Genomic DNA, 27,628 nt, shown 5'->3' on the forward strand with positions numbered 1-27,628 from the left:
TGTTCCAGTGTTTCACCACCCTCATTGTAAAGAATTTCTTCCTTATATCTAGTCTAAACCTACCCTGGTTTAGTTTAAAACCATTACCCCTTGTCTTGTCACTGCTGGCCCTACTAAAAAGATTTTCCCCATCTTTCCTATAGGCCCCCTTTAGGTATTGAAAGGCCGCAATCAGGTCTCCCCGCAGCCTTCTTTTCTCCAGGCTGAACAAGCCCAACTCCCTCAGCCTGTCCTCATATGAGAGGTGCTCCAGCCCTCGGATCATTTTTGTGGCCCTCCTCTGGACCCGCTCCAACAGGTCCATGTCCTTCTTGTGCTGAGGGCTCCAGAGCTGGACGCATTCACCTCACTGACTGTTTACCCAGCCCACACATCAACAGCTTGTCTATGCATATTTTACAGGAGACAATGTCAAAGGCCCACGTGAAGTCCAGGTAGTAAATATCCACTGCTCTCCTCTCATCTACCAGGCTAGTCATTTCATCATAGAAGTTTATCCAAGTTCATCAAGCATGATTTCCCCTTGGTGAAGCCATTCTGACTACTGATGCTTTTCTTGTCCTCAGTGTTCCTGGAAATGGTTTCCAGGATCAGCTGCTCCATGGTATATTAATGTTAAATAAAATTATACCTCAGTGTAAATAAATTAAATAAAATTATATCTCAGTCTTATAATAAATGATGGATTCAATATATTTTCCTACTGAAACTATTCTTCTATAATCAAATATGTAATAACACAATTATCTTGTTGGAGGGACCTGTGATTCTATGGAAAATTATGGAGGTAAAGCCTATCAATCAGACAGCCGCATTTCATTAGCTTATACCATCAGATATAAATGCACATCATTTACTTATTGGTAAGTAGTCAGACATACTCAGCACAAAAGTAATTAACCATCTGGAGGGCATATGAGGACACACAGATATATTTTTTTCTCCTTGCCTAGTTTCACTGCTACCAGTGAAGGCAGAAACCAGAAAATTCCTTCTGATTGATGAGCAAAGAGTGGGCGTGACATTATCAGCAGTCTATAGGAGTTTTTTTCCTAGAGTTAAGAATGAAAACTGATGAAAGTAGACATCTTCTGGATATGTTTCAGTGAGGTGGATTTCTTGGTGTTGTTAGAATGTTTGGACCATTCACACTGTGTTTTTTTGCAGGATAATGTTTGCAGAAATATATTTCTTTGTAGACAAATAATAGATATTCTGGCACTACAAGGGTGGCCAGAATTTCCAAGTCCAACCTTTCCCTCTCTTGTTTTCTTCTAGGTACAAATGCCATTCCTACACCATGTTAAAGTTAGTTACTAATCAGTTATTTCCTTCTGTGTCTAGATTAAAAAAAACCTCTTATTTTCTAGTAGCTTAATAAAATGAGTGAAATTGACTATATTTTATGTACAAGCACAAATAATTTTTAGAGGTATAATGAGACAGCATTTGCAAAGGTTAAGATACTTGGTGTGAGAAAATATGGCAAGATCCAACCTGAAATAATTGCTTAGAGGTAAAAAAAAACCTAAACAATGCAATCTTCTGTCTCACAAGGTAAAAGTTATATAAAAATTTCTATTTTTAGGAACATGATAAATTTAATGACAAGTAAAAGACAATGTGTTTTTCTTAATGACTTATTTGCACTCCTTTGTTTCCATTTGTCGATGCTATATCGATAGTTGAATTCAATTATGTCATTATTATTTGCTTTTATTTCTTTGTAGAAGGACTTGTTTACCAGAAAATTTCTTTTTTGTAGAATACTTTCTATTAGGGTAGCATAGGTTGATTAAATGTTGAGACTGTATTCCTCTGATTAATCATTCTCAGAATGTCTTCTTGTTAATGCAAGCCAACACAGTACAAGTCATATTTCTATGCAAACATGAAAAATAAAGATATAATCTCTTCACATTTTTATTTTAATGTGCTATCCTTCCATTTTAAGACTTTTCAATAGTATTTTTTCTCAGGATAGGGAAGGATTTTACTTTTTTTTTTCCAATTATTGTGGCCCCAAAGTACATTTTTCTAAGTGACCTTTATAAATAACTGATTGCAGGATTAACCTCTATGGAAAATTGACATTTAACAATAGTATTGGAGCTAAAAAACCCAACCAACCAAACAACCCAGAACAAAACAAAACCTCTATTTAAAGAACTGCATGAAAGAAATTATATGATATGTTTACCAATTACTCTGCAAAGCAGAATTCATCTGCTATCTGTAGGATTGAGATTACTGACAACAACTGACATGTAATAAATACTCTGGGATAACCCCATCTGGTCTTCAGCTGCCTTCCCAAAAGATCACAGCTCCCCTGAATATCCTGTATCTGCTAGGTTTGTGTGGATCTTCTGGCTGTTTTACAGCATCTCAGATAGAACTACTTAAATGTATTTATGTGAGTGAATTCCATTTTAGATGTCCACAGTGTAGGCATCCATATATAAATGCCTAGTCTCACTTTATAGGCAAGGAAGAGAAATATGTATTTCTAAACTGTGGATGATCTAGTGTTATCTACCTTTTGATGAAATAGATTACACTCTAGACATGTTTTTTCACTGGTTATAAAGAAGCCTACGTCAAATATAGGTGTTTGCACTGTAGATGTCTATAGTTAAGTATGAAGAATCCTACGGCCAACAAATGGACTCAACAATGTAGAAGGAACTTTCCTGTTCAGCTAGTATTTATACCCTGGAATTGTCTTACAGCTTTGTGTGTCACCTGCTTTTTTCTATAATGTTCTATAAATCTCCAAGTTTTCTCTCTCCTTTTGTTCACTGTCTCCTCCTTTTCTCATCCCCTCTGATACTCAAAGATTAAATTAAATTTGAAAGGACAGAAGTATTTAATATTTAGGCTGTTTCATTTTGGGTAGTGTTTTGTTCATGTAATAGGTGACTGCCAAAGAGCTAATTAAATTATTGTTATGCTACACAGCTGCTAGCAGTTCTTGGCTATTTTGAATCATTGAATTATATGCAATGCTCAGCAAAATAGTACGTAATAATATTGCATTCTTGTATGGATGTTTTAGTTCAGATTTGTTCCTTACTATTAATATTAGCTAATATATAGCTCATTTAAGCTGTATCTTAGCTTAATTTTTAAGTACTTTCCTTAGGAGAAAGGATTCATAACATCTTTAGAAACTTCTCCATCATTATTTTACTGGTAAAATGCCAAATTTTATGGTGTAAAAACATTACTAGACATCCAAAAGTATTTTTAGAGTTACATTTGCATTGGAAGGTTTAGGATAACAGATGCACGTATGGAAATATATACAACTTTAAATCTTTACACTTCCCCTTCAGAAGCAGTTCTGAAGCACATATACTTGCTTCTGTTACACACCATTCTGCTTTTTATGTTTTGAAATTTTAAAAAGTTGAGTACTTCACCTGGAACACTACTTTCCTTGAAAAATCTTTGGGGAGCTAGTTCCATCAGCAAGTAGACACACAGTCATATTGAACAATTGTCTGGAAAGACTGCTGTCTGGAACACATCCTCCAAAGTGTGTTCTCTTTCTGAAGAATTGTAGGAAGTTCTCAAGTTAGCCATTAACTTTTCAACAGAGTTTTCACCTGTGTTACTCCTGACCTGGATAACATACTCAGTTTTGCCCAAAGAGTGGATTCCAAAGCGTAAGTTCCAAGGCACTGAAAGGAGGTACGTCTACTGAAATTTGTTAGAAATTAGATCTCTGCTCCCATTTCTTTCTTTGGAAAAGTGCTTTCAAAATTATTAGATACCAAAGTACAACACCATAATTTTCAGAAAGTTATTTTTCAAATAGGACTTCTTTTTTTCCTGTATAACTTGAATAATAATCATTACTATTACTGTCTTTTTTGTTTATTTGGTTCTGAGTTCATAAATTTAATTTAATTCATCAGTTAGAAGTTGTTTACTGCTTCAATGTTTATAAATAGAAAAAGCAGACCAGTATGTAGAGACATTATTGCCTTCCTTTTAGCTAATTTTGTATTATTTTTTTAGTGAATAAAAGTGCACAGCTCAGCATATTTTATTTTCAAGAACTTTTTTGGTTCTATATATGTGTTTATATGTAGAAAGAGGAAAAAAAAATTCCTTTTTCTGACAGTAGTGTCTAGGTACATGTGTAATAATATCCTCTGAAACAAAATTCTAAATATGATTAGTCTGCACCAGGATAGTTATAGTAGTCTGCTACCAGCTGGATACATCACAAAAGCTACTATAAAGTATCTGTTGCTGAAAAGGAAGAGAATTGTAATTATTATATAGCTTAATTTTAAGTAAAAATATTCTTCTCTCTTCTGAAGACATGCAGATACATATCCAATATCATTACTTGACATATAGTGTGTGAAATGATAGATCATGACTATGGTGGTAAACATCCTCAACTGGAATTCTGCATCTTTGAAATTTCCCTCTCGTGCCTGATTTCCAGAACTCACTTTTAATAGTATCATCCTCCTATCCAGAATTTTGTAGTTCAGGCAAATAATTGGTGAAATATTTTTGTTCACAGTATTGTTCCCTGAAAGTATACCTGACCATTTTGAAAATATTTTGTGGTCCCTCTGCACTTTCTTTTTTTTTCAGTTTTAAATGAGATTGTGGGGTGGAACATAAATACAATGAATATATAAATAAATTTTAAACATGCCACTGTTTATATGGATGAGTAAGACAATGGATCATATCTCATTTATATTAATGATGCTTATGTCTTCCTCTCGGAAACTGGAATAAAGGCTTTACTTGGATTTACAGATCAAGAATACCTGTCAATGTGCTTTTGATTACTGTGCATCTACTAACCAGTTCAATAACACAATTTAGTAATGCTAATCTGGTTTATAAATATGTAGAATATACTAATAAATCAGCACAGTTTTCCCTGAAGTGTTTATTCTTACAAATATTAGCAGACTAATATATAGAATAGCCTTGAGGTTTTACTCTAATGTTAAACTGATTCAAGGATGCCACCTACCTCTGGTCTGCCATTTACAGCTTTTTCAGAAAAACAAAAAAGGACAAAATGTTAGGTGAATGTCAACAGCAGATTTTTTGGCAAGTTTATTACCAACTTTTAAGTTATTTACTCATCTTACCTAAATCTCAGTTTTCACTTGGAAAGATTCCACCACACTCAACTTCAAATGCTGATATCACTAAAAGTTTTTCAGTATTCTAAAGGGAATAATCAATACAATGAGCATTGCCAAATTCAGCCATCTTTGGGTCTGATCAAACTAAATCTGACGTTGTAAAACAAGGACTCTGAAAATATATCTGGTCACTAAAACTACTTATTTTCTTTCCATTCAGACATATTTGCAGAGATTTCAAGCGCATTTTTTATTGTCTATTGTGTACTTTGCATGTCAAAGATAAACAGCAGAGGATTAATTTCAAAAAAACACACACAGTTGTTTTTCACAGTTACAACACATAAATCTTTGTGTACTACACATGTAGTAAATGAGTTTACTGCTTCTTGCATGTTGGATGTTGACAGCTCTGTTCTTGCTACATTGCTCTCACTCCATTTGTGCAAATTCCCTTAAAACAAAATGCCTTCAAGATTCAGTTGACAAACATATTTGCCACATAAATGGCAAGTTTACTTTGCCAAATCCAAAGTTGCTACTGTCAATCAGCTCAAGTGTGGTATGTTAAACCTAAGTTGAAATGGATTTTTTATTAGTAGGTTACATACAGTTGCTTGCTTACCCCTTAATGATCTGGAGTTGTGAATATTTAATTTGTACTATAACATGTCTGGAGCAGTGATTGGTAGCTGTTTCTAACCCTCTTCCAGCAGAGGTATGCATGGTATGCAAAATTATTTACTGGTTCAAGCAATAATATTTGACTTTTTCCATACATAAAATATGATCCTACTTGTTTCTGGTTTTGTTTACTACAGGTAGTTTTGTACAAAGTTTCAGCATTTTCTAATTTTCAGTTGATTTAGGAACTTTTAAGAAGAAATCATGGTAGTAACAACAGCAAGAATAAGATTATCATGTTAACATTCCAAATTTAGCCAGTTACTATAATATAATATTTTGTTTTTAATATATTCTTAAATTTTGAAAGTGATTAATAACCTCATTGTTACTTCTAGTCTTAAAAATTCGACTGTTTCACACAATATGATACAAGACAGATATACAGTAATCTATGCTTCTGTGGCTTTAGGCAAGTACACTTTTCAAAGTCATATCTTTCCCATTATCACAGTTTTAGGTGAGTTACAAAGAGAGTGGGCCAGAAGTCTTTTAATACATGCTTCTCTGAAAAACGCTAATGCAGAAAACCCAAATAATAATCTATTTTGATTAAAAATATGAAAAAAGAAATACCTTCAGAAAAGAATTTCAGATTGCAGAATGAGAGACTAGTGAAAGATTTAAGCTGAAGCCAATGATTTGAACAAAAATATCTAATTCAGTTATTTTTTTTATGTTCCATGGTATTCCCTAGTGAGCCAGATATTTTTCATGGAGTTATCTTACTTTTTTATTTGTGAGTATTATTAAAAAATAATGAAAAATATCTCACATTTCTCCAGTGAAATTAAGAAAATATTTTGAAACTTAATCATATGGGTAAAAATATGTATTTTCTTTCTGGTAAGCCTTAATTAAAAAAAAATATATCTTGAAACACTTGTAAAGGAATTTATATTTTCCTTAACCTCTATGCTCTCCTCTGCAATGAAATACACATAGCATGGGATGTTATTGATGGTGCTAAAGAAAAGCTGGTTTAGCATTCTGACACTGCTTATGAAGACAAGTACTTCAACTACAAAAAGACAGATGTTGTCTTTCAATTTGATGGTACTCAAGTGATATAAAATATCTAGAAGGATATTAATTTTTTAAAAATTATTACTGTTGCACATACCAAGAAATACATTATAATAACATTATATTTCTTCTTGTGTTTAATGGAAAACAGGATTAGAATTTAGGTGGATGAACTAATTATGCAATTTTTTCTTACCAACTTGGATTTCTTGTTATTATGAATATAAATTTAAGTTTTCTATGTTGTAGCACTTAATATTATTGCAAAATGTATTTTACCGTTAACAGGTGAAATATACTTTCAGCTTGAATTCAGTATTAGTATTATTTACCCAGAACTTTGTCCTGTTCTGATGTAACTGCACATCTAATTGCACATAATTTAAATGTGGACCCGAAATGAAGATGGTTTTAATTTTTCTTTCTTTCTTTTTTTAATAGTGAATGAAAGATATGTCAGCCTCAAATCTAGTTGCGGATTTGTGTTTAAATCCTTATGTCTAGGTTTACAAATTTTGTGGCTAGAACACAAAGTATCCAGAATATTTTTTTTACACTAAGAAGATTAAGAAGATTTATGTGTGGCTTTGTCTGCTTTACTCAGACAACTAGAGCAAATCAGATACTTGCCTATGCAATTTTCCATGTCCTCTCCACCTGGGCCCTCTTAACTCTCTGTACTTGACTGTATTCCCTGGGGTATATTGCACGCACACATGCACACACATACGTGTATACACATATGCACGTGCACACGCACACGTTTGTATATGTGAATATGCCAAACTGGCTTTTCTTCAGTGTACTTACATCCCTGTTTACACCTGTAAAGAAAAGTGTTGCTCCTTCCTTCATAACAAATTACAATCCTTGGAACATACATTTACAAATTTTGTGGCTAAAACACAAAGTATCCAGAATATTTTTTTTACACTAAGAAGATTAAGAAGATTTATGTGTGGCTTTGTCTGCTTTACTCAGACAACTAGAGCAAATCAGATACTTGCCTATGCAATTTTCCATGTCCTCTCCACCTGGGCCCTCTTAACTCTGTACTTGACTGTATTCCCTGGGGTATATTGCACGCACACATGCACACACATACATGTATACTCATATGCACGTGCACACGCACACGTTTGTATATGTGAATATGACAAACTGGCTTTTCTTCAGTGTACTTACATCCCTGTTTACACCTGAAAAGAAAAGTGTTGCTCCTTCCTTCATAACAAATTACAATCCTTGGAACATACATGAGGTTCTCCAACTTGCCTGTACTAGCTTTTGTTCATAAAAATATGTCCTTCCTACTAGAACCACAGTGTAACTAAGTAATATGAGCTTTCAGGGTTGTGACATTAATCTGCATGAATGGCATCCACAGCTTTAAACACAAACACTCTCAGTTCTCAATTATAACGATAATTAAAGACAATTTATTACAGACATAAGTATTAAAAATTCATATGCATAATTATTCTGTAATTTTTATCTACGGGAAAATTTGAGGAACTTCTATTAATTTCATAAAGGAGTTAGCATGATTAATACATGGGTGGAAACAATATGCTTTATTTTCTTTTCCAATAATATGGTTGAATTTTGCTCTAAGTGAAAATTTCATTGTATTTGTAAAATGGAGCTGAAATTTTTATCCTTCAGAATTGAATATGCATACTGGGATCTAAATTACAGGACATAAAAATGTCCATGCTTCTGATGTATTTTATTCAGGTTCATGAAATAACAAAATGCTTTTACCTTTGATCCGGCTTTATCCTACTTGAGCCAGATTATAGATGTCAGGAGCAAATTATGTTCTTCACCTTCACTGCATTTATTCAGTGAATAACAATTATTCAGTTGTTATTTGAAGACAATTGTATTCCACAAACTGAAATTAGTTATGTTGCCCTTTGAGTATATCTTAATCAAAACATAATGCAATTATTCAGAACTGTATTAAACATGTAACAACTATATAAATAAATGAAATTTTCATGCTTTGAGGAGGACAGCAGAGTGAGGAGACCTTAAAGTTATTATAATTCATATTTCATGAACCAAACCTGTTGGGTTAATTATAATAATTTATTGTGAAATATGCTAAAGTTACAAGTAAATATTAATTGGAAAACCTTTTTCATTTACACTGCCAAAAAGTTTACTTACATACTTGTCTCTCACATACGTTTCTTTATTTCTAAAGTATATTTACTTTTTTTTCTCCTAGGTTATTCAGATAAATTTTGAAGAATTTGATCTGGAGATTGGCTATGACACATTGACAATTGGTGATGGAGGAGAAGTGGGTGATCCTAAAACTGTGCTTCAAGTGTAAGTCTTGCATTGACAATTTTTATGCATTACAGAATATGATTAATGTGGTTTTTTATGAGACTAAATAGTGATTAGAATCAGGTAAATCTCAACAAAAATTAATCTTACTGAGCTTCTAAAATTACTGAAGGTGACATTTTAAATACTTCGTCATATGTACAGTTCTGAAGTCAGAAAGATGAGCTAGAAAGCAGAAAAGAAAAACTAAAATCAGAAATTTTATAAGACGAGGCCTGTACATTCACAGGTAGACATGTAAATTTTTAGGGGCTACTGTGCTCCCTTTATAAGTGAGTTCTCAAATTAAAAGCATGTAAGAACATGATTGAAAACAGCAAGCTTAGGATGACAAAAGATGTACTACAGAACCTTGACCTTTAAGTTTTTATTGATTATTTAGTTAAATCAAAAAATGAGTTAGTGTAGCAAAGAAACTTACTACAGAGAAAATCTGAGTAGGATATTACCTAAAGCACATGTGATTACAAATCAGGAAGTACTCAGTATTAAATAAGATTTTTATCATCCATTATCATTCTTCTTGAATGTGAGAGCCCAGGTACATATATACTTAAAAAACATTGATAAACTTCCAAATCCATATTTCTCAGATACTAGACTTGTGACAATAACTGGTATTAAAATAGTAATAAGTCTCAAGAAGGCAAATTCAGGCAGAGGTATAACCCAAAGATTCTGTTTATTCCCCAGTAATTTGAAAATGTGCAGAACACTGTAATTGGATATTAGTTATAGTCTGTCATTTTATGTAGCTCCAGTTCTATTGTGATTGAATAATTCAGTGTTTTGTAGGAGAAACTAAGGCCCCTTAAAACACATTGCATTATTTTTTTTTTTAAATCTGAATCAATTTTATGAAAAAAAAATGTTTATTGCTTAAAAGCCATATTTTACCCATAAAGGATTGTCTGCTATCTAGAAAAAAATTTGGAAAAGGTCAAATTATATTTAACTCTTATTTTTAAATAAATTGGCCTCTCAGATAGTCTGTTATCATTAGTTCAAATGAGTTACAAATTTAAAACACAGATCAGAAGTGAGGTAGATGTGATAAATGCTTAGTAAAAAATGTATTTTGTCAAAACCTAAAAGAATAGCAAAAATACCGTTCCTTAGAATTATATTCCTTGCATTATATTCAATGGAAATATGTTCATACTATTTTTATATACTGTAGCTTTCCATTATTCACCATAAGAATGATATCAAGAATTTGTTTTGAATACCCTAAAATCAATGTTTACCTTTTTTCTTTCTTAAATTCTTCTCATTAATATTAATTGCAAAACTTTGAGCAGAAAATACAGTTAAGATTTGATCTTTTCTCCTGTGAGCCATGCAGACTTTGTCCAAGATATGATGCATAGCAAATAAATGTTATTGTGTGATTTACTTTTGGATTTTAAATTTTAAAATAATTATCTTTCCTGCAGCAAATTGCTGAAGAACACTGGTTTGAATACATCTGGTTTAGTGATGTAAAAACATCTTCCAATTTATTGGCGTTAATCAGGAAACCTATCCAAGTGTTTAATCCACTGGTTTTACTGGGCACTGCTAGAAGATTCAGAATCAAAAACTGAATTCAAGTGACACATAAGTAGAATTATGCTTCCAAAATTGAGGATTGTAGTCCTGATAATCCCTGCTCTGCTGGTGTTAATCATGGGAGTAGCTAAACTCCAGAGCCATTTCAGTACTTGTCATTAAGGTTCCCTGGGTGGCTATAATTCTGTGCCTATATACATTCTCCTAGCAATATGACAGGCTGCTCCAGGCTAGTGAACCTAGCACCTAAGTGAACTTAAATCTGAATGGAGTACATTTTTGTGTGTTTGACAAGATGACTAATATGAAGGTATTCCTAGTGCTTTCCTATGGTAGTAAGATCTTTGCAAGATGGAGCAGTGTTTTATTACCAAGGGATAAAGGGTAAAAAGGAAAAGAAATGGTGGGTCCTCTGTACCTCAGTCACAGCACTTTTTCAGGATGTTTGGAAGTCTGCTTTCACAGCTTGGTCTGACTTTCACAGTAAGCTCTGACAGCTTGCTGCAGGTGACTCTTAATGCAATAAGCATCTGGGGACTGTTTTCTGTAACATGTATTTGGAAAATCCAGTGCACAAGGCATGAAACTCATTCTCACTCTTTTAGTATGTTTGCTGTGTTGGGTGTGCATGTATCCAAACTCCCATATTACAGATCATCTTCAGCAGATGGAGAGTGTCACAATATTCTGAATATCCTCCAGCCTAGCCTTCAGAGTACTCTCTGAGGGGGAACGTATGTCACTAGTATGTGAGAGGGGTAGTTCTGCAGTCCTAGAGGAAGAGGTGGAAAACAGCCAGCTGAGTGTCATAACTGTTAAGCTGTTTAATAAAAAGGGAGGTATCATAATCACACCTATCCATTTCTGCTGTTGACAGTGTTCATTGCTCAGCTTTTGAAAGGGAAGGTGTAAGAACTTACTTCCAGGAGAAGAATTTAGGTAATGAATCCAGTGTAGAGGAAGTTGTATAAACCCCATGAGGAAAGAAAACATAATTCATAACTGCAGAATTACATTATTATCTTATGTATAAGATACATAGCTTCCTTCACATAATGCTGTTTTTTCTGGATCTTATTGCTCTGCGGCCCCAAAGTCTTCCCAAATATTGTACAGGGATCCCTAAGCACTTTAAAAACAACAACAACAAGTGATTTCTGTGTTCTGTTGATTGATTCTTATTTTCAAAAATGCATTTTCAAATGGGATTTTTTCCCCATGTACAATTTAATTGAAAAATACTGTTTCTGAAAACTGTATGCATTTTAAAAAGGGTATTTATAATTTACTTCAGAAGATAGAAATTATAACAATTTTGATGGCTGTTTATCATAGGAATTTTTCTGTCTGAAACAACAAGGAGATTAATATTCCCAATGGCCTTAATATTCCCAAAATGTACTGTCAATCACCAGTGACAATTACAAAACTGTTAGCCATTACATCAGTGTTGTTTCTGAGGAACATCCTGTTAATCTATTAATTTGGCAAAGACTGAACTCACTGAAGACACTTTCCCTTAGTGTGGGAATGAGCAGTTAGTACATTATTTTGGCCAGGCATTTACTTGTTCAATTCTGGCAATAGTCTTTGTAGTAGCTCCATCTGTGAACACAGATGTGGGAAATAGACATGAATTTCTCCCACAGCAGAATATTTCATACAGAAACAAGCTAAAAAAGACCAGAGGGGAGAACTAAAATTAACTGCAAAATAAATTTAAAATAGTCCATTTGAAGTTTCAGCTAGCTTTAAAGAATGATTAGAACTGCAAAAAACCAAACAGTTTTCACTCTTATACAGTCTTGTGCTTGCTTACAAGAATGGAAAATGTTTTGGTACTTTCCACCATTCTGTTTTAGCTGAAAGACTCTTACCAAATTTGAGACAAAGTTTTTGGAAAAAAATGCAATGTAATATAAAACGGTAATTTTCGCAACATTTCCTTTTTGCTATCACATAATTTCATTCAGAAAACTGAATGAACATTTAGGATTGCATTTAACTTTCAAATTTTTGCAAATGATATGAAAATTTAAAGAAAAGAAAAAAAATAAATAGCAAGTTTAGTTCTTTCTAGTTAATCAACATCCTGTAACATTAAGAATTTTTAAAGTTCTGACATCTGGTATTTCTGTTAATGAAGGAATGAACATCAGATGAGTCTGTCAGGCACATTCTTCTACTGATGTGATAAAGGTGATGGGGGGAGTTGAGAGAGTGCAGGGAAGAAATGAACCTTCATAACAGTATTTCTATTTAAGAAGAACAACTTCCTCTTAAATATGCAATGCATGTATTCCAAAGTGGGTAACTGAGAACTAGAGAAATACATTTTGGGAAGAATAAATGCAGTGCCTCATTACGGTCTTCTAGTGCCATTTGATTTGCCAACATGTATCTTAGTCACACACACAGGACTGCCAGATAAGGTTCAGGATTAGGGGAGATACATGTCTTTCTGGACCAGCAGCTGAAAGTGAGATTAAATATTTCAGTACAACACAAGCAGTAGTTGCTTATGTTTATACACTACCATCAAATCTCCAGTCATTGGAACCTTGAGAGCTGTGTCAGCTAAGCAGCCAGGAGATAACTAATTTGGTGTGAGTGGAATACAATGAATTTAAAAACAAAAGCCGTTAAAAATACTTAATAGTTATTTAGATTGCTTATAAACAAAAAAAGAAAATCTATTAACTTAATATTTAATTGCTTTACATGTTGGTGTTTTGGGGTTTTTTTATCTATAGGTTAACTGGGAGCTTTGTACCAGACTTAATTGTGAGCATGAGCAATCAGATGTGGCTGCACCTTCAAACAGATGAAAGCGTGGGCTCAATTGGTTTCAAGGTTAACTACAAAGGTAACAATACATTCCTGGAAGTTAATTTAATGGTATACCAAAAATTATGCCAACATTATGAAATGTTTTTCTTTTGTATTAGGGAATGCATTCTATTTCCATTTCTGTCAGTTTTAAAAAGAAGAAAATGCAAGATAAGTTGAAAAAAATATTATTCTCTTTAAAGTTCTTATGTCACATGAAACTGCACGCTTTTTATTTTGTTGATTTTTGGCATATAGTTTTACATTTATTTTCTGTAATATCATGTTGAAAAATATTGAAATGAAATTATTTCCTACATTCTTTTGAAAATTTATCATGCCTATCATAACAGAAAAAAAACACCACAAGCAAAGAATTGGAATTACTTTGGAGTTTTGGGCCAAGGCAAACTTATCTAATAATGTTCTTTATGGTCTAAAAATATGGGGGATCTATAATACATAACATAAAGCAACTGTTGCTATTTGATGTTTCTGAGAGAACATACAGTTTTCATATAGCATGACTAGCAGAATCAACTAAAAACTTCAGAATAACTTATGTATATATTCACTTCTGTATTATTGTAGAATTAGTTATATTTATTATTTTTATATTAACTCTGACAAAGCTGCATGTATTTCTTGCAATAAATTTTTAAATTGAATGGTTCCTGCCTACAACCAGACCAAGGTTATTCATCAAGATTATTCATCAAAATTATTCATCAAAAGGGGAGAGGGGAAAGGCAAAAGTTAAAACGCATATTAGAAATGGAGCTGATATTGCTGAGGATGGGCAGATGGAGTGAATAAGCGTATTGGGAGTAAACATGTATAATATGACTTGCTTTTGTTTCAAGTCCGTAACTTTCCTTTGGCTGTTCATGTGTATTAAGCTCTATAGTGGTATGGCACAAGTGCGCTTGTGGACTCTTGATATTCACATCTAGTCAGCTAATATAGAAAGATCTTACTAGTTTGTTGTGTGTTAGTTATTAAGACCCAGGATTTCCACATACCAGCTGTTGAAAGGGGCAAGAGGAACTGTTAGTATAAACAAGTTAAGAATTTGTTAATATAGCAAACCTTGAACCATAGCTGAGTGGAAAAGGAAACTTTTTAGATCTGAACTTAAAACAACTTGCAGAACTTGAAATAATTTGTGCAGCTAAACTACTTGTTTCCTTTATTTAGAGGATTCTTTTCTAGTAAAATTAATTTTACTTGCAACAATTTTAGTTTGCAGAAGGCAGAGGATTATTATTTAATGTCTTACAATGTACCACTATGTCGTGTTTTATTCATGAGCTACAATTATTCTTAGAAGCTATAGTTTTTTAAGAATAAAAGTAATTGGATTTGAATAGGTAGAAGGGGACACAAGGGTGAGTGTTCACAATCTCATGTCTCCATAATCAACTTTGTGATTGCACACCTAGGTATTAGGCCTGTATTTCTACACTGGTACTTTACATTAGCTCACTAAATAGCATTTGAATGCATCAAGCATTCAATGGATAGGCACTATGTGGTATGGGGTATTTTTTGGTTTATTTTGTTTTTTCCCCCAGTCTAGTATCTGGGATAGTTTGGTGGTTTGGGGTTTTTTTGGTTTTTGGGTTTTTTTATATCAGTTGCCTTTGCTTTGATCCCTGAGAGGATGTATTCATTAGAGATGCCAGAAACCAGGCAATGTTCCCTTAAATAAAATGGGAATGGCTTGAGGAGGCAGGTTTGGTGGGTTGCGTGCTATTTTTTTTTGTTGGTTTTCCTTTATGTTTAAGTCTTCTCTGTTAATGATGGTAGGCTCTGAAAAGAGGTCCAGATAGGTAGTATTTTGGATAAACACCTGTTTTGCAATTAAAGTTTTGGAACTTATGAATTGGAAGTTGAGAGAAAGTCCACTGAAGCAAACTGAGTGAGTTAGATAAGTGCGTTCAGGGCTATGACATATTACTGACTTCTTTACTAGAATCAAAAAATTGCAAAGACTTTTCTCTCCAAAATGTTCATACTTACTTAAGAGAATTGTGATTTCTAGGAGTCAGGGTCAGAAGACATTTGAGTTTAAGTGACTATATGAATTATTAAGAATATATGCTCAAGTTGCTTGTATTTCTCTTTAATGGACTAGATCAAATTCTGGTCTTATAACTTGTCCCCTTCCACCTCACAATTTGCATTATCCACTCAGATGCTTAGCTACAGCTGATACACTATCTATTTTTATATATATATATTTAGAACCTGTAAGTTTCTGCTACATAAAAGGTGCAACTACATTAGCATTTTAGATTAGATCCAGCAATGTGGTTTTTGAACTGAATCTTCTGATCATTCCCACTCCCCTTGCTTTAGTTTTCATCACAGAGCAATCTTGAAAAGCACAAACTAAATTTCTTTGAGTTAATTCATACGATGCACTTGAACAGCATCGGGTATAATATTCCTCATGTGCTCCAGCTCCTAGTGGGCATTTATCAGGACCTGATACAGCTTGTCCAAAGCAAAACCACTAAGCCACAATGGAATTCTTATAAACAGTATGGATACTGTATCTTCTATTGTTTCACTTTACAGACTTGCTTATGTCAAAGTTAATTATTCAATAATGTACTTGATAACAGGACTTTCTAATAGCTAAAATAATTTCCCACTAAAATTTTTTGATGCCTAAATATCTGCTCCTGTGCATTCTGAGACTCAACTAGCTACATAGGTAGTGGAGATAAGCATGTCTCATTCCATCAAAATTCATAAAGACATTCTTCAATCTAGTTGACATTTAGTTTGGAGTCTGGCAGGCATTTTCAAGAATATAGATTGTTCCAAGTCTTACATGGAATATGACAGGAGGAACAGAAGGTTGTGGGATGTCATTACCCAGTACCTCTTACCTATGGTCCCCTAAGATGGTATACTTGCTGAAGGTGTGAGATAGAAGGTTACATACTTTCTGACTGGAATAGAATTGAATATGCCATATAATTTGTAATGATAGAAATAAACAAATGAATTTTTAAATACCTCTGCATTCTCTGATTTAGTAGATTTTCAGCTGAAGAATTCTTTTAAATTGATGTTATTACAGGATCTGAGAGTCTTCATTTGAGAAAATCTAGTAAGTCTTTGTGAAATAATAAAAAACTTTGTCTTCTTCTAGATTAAGATGTTGCATATGGAGTTTATGGTTTTAATAGCTAGATCCCATTATAATTATGTAAATATAAAATAGAGATTTAAACATTGGAGAGAGTATTTTAAAGTAAATAAGTTTTTGTTGTTGTTTTGAAATTCCTTTTCCAGTGTCCCATAAAAAAAAAACTACTTAGGAAGGCAGAACAATAAATATCAGGAACGGGCAGGACAGAAATACAAGCACTCATTAGAGATATATTTTACCTGTTATCTCACTGTTGTGTAAGCTGTTTTCTTTTCATGCTTCAAATTTATGTGCATTTTTTTTAATGTGAAAACATGGAATATTTAGCAACCTGAAATTGTAAGTGCATTATTTCCAAGACATAATTTTAGGGATTGTTTGAAAACCACAGTCCTTCCTTTAGATACAAGATCAGATTGTGGTGCTTATATAATTGCCAAATAAAAGAAATAAATAATGGATTCTTTTTAGGTTTCCCAAATCAGTGCTATGAAAAGAAACTACAAATTAATAATTATTACTGCTGACAAGTTGCACAAATTCTTTGCACCATTCAGTATTTCAGGAAATGGTGACATACTGTTGCAGTAGCACTTCTATTCCCAAAGTCATGGTGAAGAGGAAGGAAGTTTCTATCTAAGCAACAGTGGAGAAACAGTCTCCAACATATTTAAACACCAGAACTGAATGGTCTTCATCTATAACTGAGGAAAAACCAGATGCACAAAATATAAGGCAAACATAAAACTGTGGCATAGCCTTCAAAGACTAGAAACTCATTTTTCTAAGATCATAAAATTTTGAATAATCATGACTTTATTTCATTTCACAAAAACTGACTGGGAATCTAGAAGTGGAATATTATAGTTCTGGGAAAATTATACACAAGAACTCCAACTGCAATAACTTTCATACGCAATTTCTTCCCTTTGTAACTTTGGATATATGTGAAAGAATAAATGAAATAAAAAATATGCCTTATACACTTTTTCAAAATAAACTCTTTATCATAGAATTTGTGGTATTAGAGAATAAATTAAATAATTGTGGTGTAAATTCAAAGAAAAAATATTTTAAGGAATTAAATTAGTAATGTAAACACACAATACAAAACCATCCTGTATTAGCATATTATGGGCAAGCTGAACTTCTATTTAGGTCAGATTTGAGTTGTCTGAAACAGAGGAAATTATCCTCAGGGCAGTCTAGTTCTGTCGGGTCCAGATATCACACCCTCAGTTTCTGAGCAGTGGCCAGATCTGAGGGATTTCTTTTGTTGTGTCTTTGATTTATTTTTCTCCAAATAACTGGCTACACACTACAAAACCTCTTATATCAGTAGATTTTCCTGATAGCTCTGACTCCTAGCAGGAAAAAATCTGTGTGATTTTGTTGTTAGCTATAATAATACATCAGACGTACTTTAATTTTAATTGAATAAGAAAATAAATTTGAAGAAGGTTACTTTGACTGGAGTATAATGATACATTTTGGAAGAGGCTTGCCCAAGATTCCAAGCTAGATAGGAGCGTAGGTAAAAAATGAATTTGAAGAACAATAGATTTGGTTATTCAATTTTCTGCATCAATGGTCTAATTTTAGAATATGGGATTTACACTCTGACACCCAGTATTTCAAAAGTTCTCTTTTTGCTTAAAGCAAAACTTTCATCTTGCTTCAACCAGTGTGAATTGTGTTCCTGAGTGCTTGGGGTACTATTGCAGGCTGGGATAGCCTTCTGGAGTTTGTGATCTGCATTTCATCCTATTTTCCTAGTAGTAAGCACTGAGTTGCAGATACACCTGAAGGTTTTTTGTCACAGATGGCACAGAGGTGTTTATCCATGACTAATTGCTCAACAGCACTTGCTTTTCTGTTGGTGACAGAACACTGAATGTTCTCATTTAGGTGTATAGTTTAATCCAGTGTTATTCCTCTAACTATGTCTGCAAACACTTATTTTGGAAGTATGTGTGAAGTAGGATACATTTGTCGTAATACAGCTTTCAGGAAGGTTTCATCTTAACAAGTTATGAGAAAATCTTATCTATGAAACATATATCTTCATGTCCATTCTACTGAGAAAAATATAACTTTAATTCTTGTTCATGTTATAGACTAATTTTTAAAAAAACCTGAAATTACTGAACTCAGTGAGATTGTGGACAATTCCATTCTGTAATTTTGGGTTTCACAAGACAGGGGATTTTTTTGTTTGTTAAATACTACCTAATCCCTCTTTTATGAGGAAGAGGGAAGTAAAACTTTTGTACTTTCTGCACTTCAAAATCAGGAATTAAATCTCTGTCAGACTTCTCCTTTCTGAACTGTTCATACTCTCTTGTAGTATTTTCACTCTTTCTGTCGCGTTTGCATGCACTCTCCTCTGTATTTCTTATCATGTGTTTGTTTTGTTTGTGTGTGTTTTGTGGTGTAGTAACTAGATGGGATCATGTCAATGATGTATTTTATTGGATTCTAATACCTTCAATACCTTAGGATGCACCCTCCTTGTGCATCCTAACCTTTTGCAGAAAAAAGGACAAGCAGAGATTCACATTAATGGTAAAAAACACTGTGCTAAATCAGTGCAAATTATTTTAAACCTTGTAAGTCTTGTCATTTGTTCACATTCTCTAATACAAATACTTCTTTTTAATTATTAAAAAGAACACTTTTTTACTGTTTGTAATCCCTAGATTATAAAATGTGAGAACAGCTGTACAGAGTAATAATACAGATCCATTTAACTGAGGATCACATAAGGAAAAGAGAGCAAGCAATGATACAGTGATACTTCTTCAGAATGCTTTCCTACACTCTAACAGTTTGTGGCACAAAGACTTCCAAATCCAGTCTATTTATAATAACTATTGACAGGTTTTTTTCATCCATGACTTTATCTATTTTTCCTCTTAAGCCCATGTACACTTTCAGTATTCTGAATATTTTATGGCAGGCACATTCCAATGAAGGAATATTTTCTTTTGTGATGATGATACTTACTTCCAAAGATGGTGCACACATAGCACATTAAACGTTAAATTCCCTTGCATTAAACTAATTAATTATTTGATGGACTACTGAGTCCCTACTTTCATTTTAATTGGTGTTATTGCCAGATTTGCAGTATGATTGAACCCTTGTGGTATTTTGCTCATGCTGAAGCAACAGTTTATTACAAGCCAGTTTCTATGGCACAGAGAACATTATGAGAATTTCTGTTTGGTGTGCCTTTTTTTTTGCTTTTCTAGAAAATCTTCAGTATAGAGAGTTTTAATGTTTAACTTACAACATGTCTTTAGTCTTATATATGCTGATAATTCATGTTGGGTATCTGAAATATATATTGAACATCCCTTTTCATCATTATGTCTAAACCAAGACTTTTCATATTCTTATAGAAATTATGCATAGAAAATAAAGCACTGAGTACATGGTTTTTAGTAAACCTACTAGGGATGCACATGGAATACAAATAAAAACTTGTATCCTTTGGTTAAAATACATAATCATGTTATGTTTAATTAATGTCTTGCACTTAGGCAGCTTAGGAAATTCAGTTTAAAATGTTGGCTGAATTGAAAAAAGAAAAAAAAGTAATGGTCTTCATTGTCAGTGGCAAAAATGAAGTGCATAGTTCACTCTGTTGAATGCAGTCCCTTTCTTGTTGGTAAGTCCTAGTGGTTGTCACTAATTTATTATTTATTATCTACAACCATGCATTATTTTTAGACCGTTATCTTGCAGTTACTTAAAATAGTTATAAATGTAATAGCTGTGGGTTATAAACACAGCTGCAATAATAAATCTTATAATAAATTTAACTATAAAAAGTATGAAAAAATGTATCACAAGTGTTATGGTTTCTTTCTCCATGACATTTGTAGATCATATTTAAGTTATAAAATACCTTCATGTATGACAATAAAAACCATTGAGCCCTATGGCTATCTAAAGATACAGTATTTCAACTTATTTATTAAAACTTACTTTGCTAATATGATTTTGCTTCAAATGGCTTATTTTTCACCCAGACTTCAAATCCCCATATACTGAATCCTGTAAATGTATATTAAGAAAGAGAGAAGTTAAATGGAAAACAATCCTGAAAATGTACGTTGTGTTAGTATATCAATAAACTAGGAAAATATCTTATACTTGGATAGTAGGAATTTATGTATTCTGTTAACATGGCCATCTCTGCTGTTAACTTTTTATATCAACTTAAAGGACACCTGAAATCTGACAGTCCAGCCACAGGCTTCATAAAATGAAAGCATGGACACAGTGTAATAAATAATGACATTTGGCATAGCGGAATGGTACATTGTTTCCTACTTTAGCACTGCATTTAGAAAGACTAAAAGCTGCACATGGGAGAATTTAAGCCCTGGGCATAATTTTTGTCAAAATAAAAATGTCTCTAAAATACAACCACCATGAAATAAGAATAACCCGAAAGCTTCGAGGCACCTTTTCTACAACTTTGTACAAGCCAAATCACTTCATCTAATGTGACATATGTACTGTAATATATACTGCGCCAAGTCAATTAAATCGCTAATTGTCTATTTTTGAGAAAAGCAGATGGTGGGTCAAATTTTATTCACTTTTAACAATTTTAGGCCCCACACCTATTGATGATATACTCATATTACCCTGTGGGGAGTTTAAGAAAAATTGCCAGTGTCTTTTTCAAAATGCTTACTTTTCTTCCCCCACCCCCAAACCCTTGTTTTCAGGACTATTTAAAACTATGGGGTTTTGGGTTTGTTTTGTAGGTGTTTTTCTACATGCATATTTTTTTCCCACTTACTTATCCAAAATGCTGTTGTAGGTTAGAAATAATCATACAAAGATGTACACCAGAGATTGGAAGTTTGCCAGTTTTGATCTAGCCTTGTTACTCATCTGACTGGTGCCTGGAATTTTTTTTTTTCCCATGATTTCTTTTCAGTGTCTTTTCCAATAATCTAACAATAGCTATATTTAGGACACTCTGATTGGACATGTGAACCATAATTAAAATCAGTAATTTTCTAGCATGTTCTAAATTTTTGAGAGTTTTGTTCTCTCTGCTCTTTAAGTGTTGCCTAGTTATTACCTTCTATGTCAGGACAGCATTTTCTTCCTGCAGATGACCTCTTCATTTTTTCTGAATTATGTTTTGATTAGTATGTCTGTTAAAACAGAACACTGTTAGGTAAGTTCCTGAGTAAATATTTTCATTTAAAATATTTTCCTAATAAAACTAATAAACTGAAAAGTTGCAAAGAATTGCATACTTTTAGTGAGATGATGTGTGCAGGTAGGCTAATATTCTTTGTGGCTAGCAAGCCAGATCTAACCTGAGCAAAAAAATATTCTTTCCATAGTCTTCCTCAGCCTCCTATTTCTAGTGAGCCCACTACTACCAAAGAAACTTGACATCTCACCACACCTTCTCACTTTGTATTTTCTTCAAAATCAGTAGAAATTATGCAGAAATATCATGAAAGTATTTTGCCCCTTTTTTTTTTTCTTTGCCCCTCATAAATATTTTCTATTCTTTTCCCCATATGGGGGTCAGATGTATTTTAAAAATCCAAAGATTTCTCTATTCAAAAATGTTATGAAGAATGTTTTAAATTGACATTTTTATTTTTAAATATAGTGGTTTAGATAGTTTCTTAATTCAGTAGCTGGGAAAAAAAACTCAGATGTGGTCAGTATCTTTAAAAAAAAAAAAAAAAAAAAGTTATTTGTACAAATTGGCCTGTTCCTAAGACCTTTGGAGAGATACCACTTAATGTCACCTATGAAAATATTTTGGTATAAATTTAATTCTGGTTGGATGTATCCCCATGAATGATTTGGTCATAAAGTCAGCATTGTCATCTTTGGTTTTCAATGTTTAAAGCAGCCAGGGTAAATGCATTTAGACCTACTACCTCTGTGCTAAGTAATTTATGTATTATCATCTACGATGAACAGAACATCTACGATGAACATCTATGAAGAGATCATCTGTTTACAAAGAAGCATTCTTTTTTCCACTTTTTTAAAAGTAGTTGTGATACCTCTGAAAAGCCTTGTTCTCTGTAAAATGGATGGTTTCTTGTTGTTTGCCGATGCATTTAGTAGTTATGTTTTATTAATTTATTTTTCTGGAACTTTTCAAGTAAGCAATCATTGCCAGATATAAATATTCCTTCTTTTTATAAAATTGTCATAATTCTAGGGTATGGCAGTTGAATCCTGGACTGATTCACTAGGGATAGCTAAAGAAGATTACAAGGATTTTGGTACATTGTTGTGACACACACTGAAAGTGAAGATGAATCATCAGAGCATAGGGTGATCTGGGCCTAGTGCAGCTGCAATTTCCCATTATTCCAGTCCCTCTGCCACTATTACTGAACTACTAGTAGTATACTTGATGTACTTCAGAAATAGATGTGGTTCAATAACAATGGGTTTTGTTGCTACAGAAACCTCTTTTAATGAGCAGATTGCTTAGTGTATTTCAAGTAGAACTTTGCATGTATCCAAGTTTCTTTTGTTCAGTGAAATACATGTACAGATACAGTTTCAGTATGGGATAGGTTCTTCAAGCTTCAGCCACTTGACTAAAGGAGAAAAATAGGTGACTGGTTTGTTGGGGGGTTTAGCTGCTTTTCAGCTTTTTATGGCAACTTAGTTGTCTAAAGAATTTTTCTGTGAAAGGAAATATCTAGTGGCAGATATTAAATTTTCTAGAAATTATGAATATTTTACTTAAGATCTAATTTCAAATTACTGTAATTTCATTTAAGTGTTTGGTAGCAAGTGAGGGGCAGTGTAAGGAAAGTCAAACTCCTCCTAAAGTAATGGAATTGGTATGAACAACCAAATTTAGATATTGAGCACTGTCATAAGACTGTCATCTTCAGAAACATGAGTGGCACCCCATTTTAAAGCACAGCATCTCCAAATCATATTGTGGATGTGGAATGGAAAATGTTAGAGATAAAGTGAATTATCAGTGAGGTATGTTATACAGATAAGTGCTTAATGTCCACCCATCTTGCAGAACTGAAATAATTTACTGGGTGGTTTTAGTGAAATAAATTAATTGTGGGTAATGTCCCATGATATCTCATCTGAAATGATCCAAGAATAAATATCGCTCTTTAGACTTCTCATGTTTCATGCTTTCTGCTGTTATCTCATTTTTATTAATTTCCTACTTTTAAGCACCACTTACACCACTATTTTCAGTAGTGGTAGTGAGCTGGTTATTGATGAAGTGAATCTATTTTTCTTGGTAAGTGGTTCCAAATCTTGTTGGAGATTCCATTGTCATTTTCATTACTCAGATCTTTAAGGTGACAGGTTAGCCTTTTCAATACTGCCATTGTGAATTTGCATTTAACACACACATTTATAAGTTTAACTAAGTGTGTAGGAATATACTTTTGCAAGATTTGTTGAACATGCTCTTGAGTAAGTGGCATCTGCTAGAATTTATCTGAGTTTTATTTTTTCTCTAATACCTATCATTCTTGAAATAGGCAATACAGTTTCCAGCTGTAGAACTCAGACTCTCAACTTAGCTACCTCTGTATCTACAGAGGTTTCCCTGAACAAAGGATATTTCTTTTGTCAAATTCATTAAAACACAAGTCTTGTTAGGCACATTGCTTTCTTTTTGTCTTCACATAGGGAGTGGAATTATATCTTGGCAAAATTTGTAGGTGACATTGAGGACCAACCTATGATATTATGTATTTCCTCTCATCACTCTTTCATCTTAAATTTCTTTAGTTCATTTTCAGACTTCCTTTAGGTGGCAGTGGTCATATACATGGTATCTTCTTAGTCTCTCAACCCATAGTGAGCACAATTTACTGTGAGCCTTTTGAATCAGTGAATTAAATTCAATGAGCTTAGGTATCCCGGTTTAACTTGTATACCTAGAAATTGTAGGGAGTTGTCACTAAATAAAAGTCATTACAATAGAAAGTTATAAAGCATAACTTGAAGTGAAATACTGGTATTTAGCCTTTGGACATTCTCTGGCTGGTTTAAAATCTATTATTTTGGTTTAGACTGTTGCTGTACATGTGTTTTCATCCATTAGAAACTGTTAATGCATTTAAAAGTGTTCCAAAGAATGTAAGGGGGTCTAACTTACCTGAATTTAAATATCTTTTTTGGTGGTCGCAAGGGGAGTAGCTTTGTTTGGCAGGTGAAGAGGAAGACATGCCATTTGTTGGAATTAGTTGTTTTATATGCTTTTCACTTGGTAATTGAGGCAGTTCTCTGCTTTTATTTTCTTTGCTATGACTGTGGTAAATGAAATTGACCTTGAAATTGCAGGAATGATGTAGAGTTAATTATGTCACTTTTTTTTTTTTTTTTGTTCCCTGCTACTTTTTCTGTTATATTCTATCTCCTCTTTCAAAAATTAGGCATATGATTTTGGTTCAGTTTTTGTTTTGAAAAATGCATGATACATGATTATGCAGTTCTTCTAGCAAATGAAGATTTGCAGGCTGCATAAATTCTGAAGTGTCTCACATGTCCTTCTTAAAAAGTGATCAGTTAATCTACTTAGCTTCCATGGAAACAAGGAGAAATTAAAGAATATGGTGGCTCTTCAATAGGCATTAGGCATGGTAATAGTCTTGCCTGCCTTCCTTTTTGGCAAAATTGGGGTGCTCTGTATAGAATGAATAACTGATTTCTGTCATAATTGAAAAGCAACAATTGTTAAGTTATTTTTAAACAGTCTGCATTCAAAAGATACTCCATGAAGGGAGATTCTGTCCTATCATAGTTCACTTTTTACACATGATTGAAGAGACTGCATATACCACATTACACACATCCATAAATGTCACATTCATTTAAAATATTTCAACAGCACAGGTTAAAGTTGCAATAAATATTCTGGCAGGATATCTACTTTCTCCCTATAAACATTTAGAAAGAATAACGTCTTAATTGCTAATAGACTGCCACATAACAAAGTTCTAACTGTGAAACCTACATGGACCTTATCTGATAACTGCTTAGTTTTCTCTCAGACTTTTATAATCTTTAATACTTAGTTTTGATAAAATACCGGATAAAGTTTGAACTATAAATAAGCATTTAAAAAACCCAAAGATTGATTTTTATCTGAATGTCATTCCTTTCCAGTTTTTGTTAGATTACTAATAACTGACATGCTAACATAAGCATACACAAGCCTAATTGAATTACAGCATTTTGAAAGCAAGACAATTTCTTCATTAAATAACTGTCACAAAGAAAGCATCTACTTTTAAATGTAAGTGGGATTGTCTAATTCTCTTAAAATTCAGATGTTTCTAAAATAAAAGCGAGTATCTCTGTCATTACTTTTAAAAAATATTTCTGTCTAGAAAAATCAGCTCAAATGTAATTAATATTTTAAACAGTGACTGAGTCCATAATTACAGCTTTGTGGTATTTGAAGTGCCCTCTTCATTTATAGTGAAGAACTAACTCATATACCCAGTAGTATTTTAAAAGTCAGAGTTGTTTATGTAGAAAGGAAAGCATGAATCAGAAACCTGTTTAGTCTCTCAAGACTTGCATCTTATTTTGGCACCTGGATGGATGGTGTTTGAGAGAAGCACTAACATAGGTCCCAGTGGTCCTTTTCCACTGTGCTGTATTTAGGAGTTCTCCAGAAGCTGTTTAACATTAGATCTATGGTTCAGTATGTGCTGCAGTAGTTCGTGTTGAAAAACTACTTTGAAACTACTTATGAAACACACCGTGATGGAGGTGAAAAGTTTATCTAAATAATGTGTTGTATTTTTGCCTTTTGCTAGGTATAGAGTGGCTTGAATTCAAGAAGTGTGGAGTGGGTTTTTTTGGAGGGCAATCTTTTTGCAGAGTCAACTGTTCAAAAATTAGGAAGTGTCAGAATGTAAGTTACCCATGAAAGCATAATCAGCCTCTGTGCACACGTTCATTATCATACAGTCTTTAATTACACAGTCACCCAGTATTTCCCTTAGGCTCCCTGCCTCATTCATTGCATTGCATAAATGGTGCCTAGGAAATGCAGCATCTGTTTAATATTTTTAACCTCATCATTCAAGTGTTGGCCTCTGCGTTATTTACCGCACACTCTTTAAAGCCTCCAATAAATACACAGTGATTCTATCACAGTTTTAGAATATATATATGATCTTATTTTCTAATCATAACAAAGTTCATAATGCTTTTTTCTCCACTTCAAGATAAAAAAAATCATTATCATCCTAGTGTTATATGTGGAGAAAATGGGATAAGGATAAATCAGAACCTATTCATGAATTAGTGGTAAAACTAATGTTGGATCTTCTTACTTCATTATATACTCTCCAGGCTTTATTGCTGCTAACTAGACTGTGATTTTAGGTGATTGTTGAGCTGATATATTGCTTCTCACATTTACTTTCCTGATATTTCTGATTACTCGCACCTCTTATTTATCAGGTACCAGGATCTCAATGCAGACACTCCAGAAATGAAACTCACATGGGAAGTGGCCAGATGTTAAAATTGTGGTTTTTCATTCTCTACAGGCATATACCTTAATTGTTATCATCCATCTAATGAGGCCAGCATATATAATACACCACAAACTGCAACTTCTCAGAATCTTCTCATCATATCTGTAACTGCAACAGCATGCTCTTGTCTTCAGGTAGCTCAGCTGACATTTTTCTCATGTTACTTTCTCTTCTATGTTGACAGTAACTCAAAAATTGATGTCTCAAGCTGTTTTATAAACATAATCCAACTTTTTGAACTAGAGTAACTGACATAAATAAAACTAAGTTCACCCATAAAACCACTATTTGAGCAACTGCTATCAATAAATTTACTTCATCAA

The 27,628-nt window shown here is 33.2% G+C and overlaps 1 protein-coding gene across 3 annotated transcripts in view; it reads left to right on the top strand.

Annotated features, from left to right (window-relative positions):
* The window catches only part of CSMD3 (CUB and Sushi multiple domains 3), a 699,407-nt gene that overhangs the window by 333,236 nt on the left and 338,543 nt on the right, over positions 1-27,628 (top strand). For all 3 annotated transcript variants that reach the window (XM_009643918.2, XM_009643926.2, XM_035899525.1), the window contains 2 exons: positions 9,079-9,182; positions 13,508-13,620. In XM_009643918.2, coding sequence (XP_009642213.1) covers positions 9,079-9,182; positions 13,508-13,620 — 217 coding nt within the window. The remainder of the gene's footprint in view (positions 1-9,078; positions 9,183-13,507; positions 13,621-27,628) is intronic.

This window comes from Egretta garzetta, unplaced genomic scaffold (assembly GCF_000687185.1).
Source record: "Egretta garzetta isolate BGI_Z169 unplaced genomic scaffold, ASM68718v1 scaffold240, whole genome shotgun sequence".
Taxonomy (NCBI): Eukaryota; Metazoa; Chordata; class Aves; order Pelecaniformes; family Ardeidae; genus Egretta; species Egretta garzetta.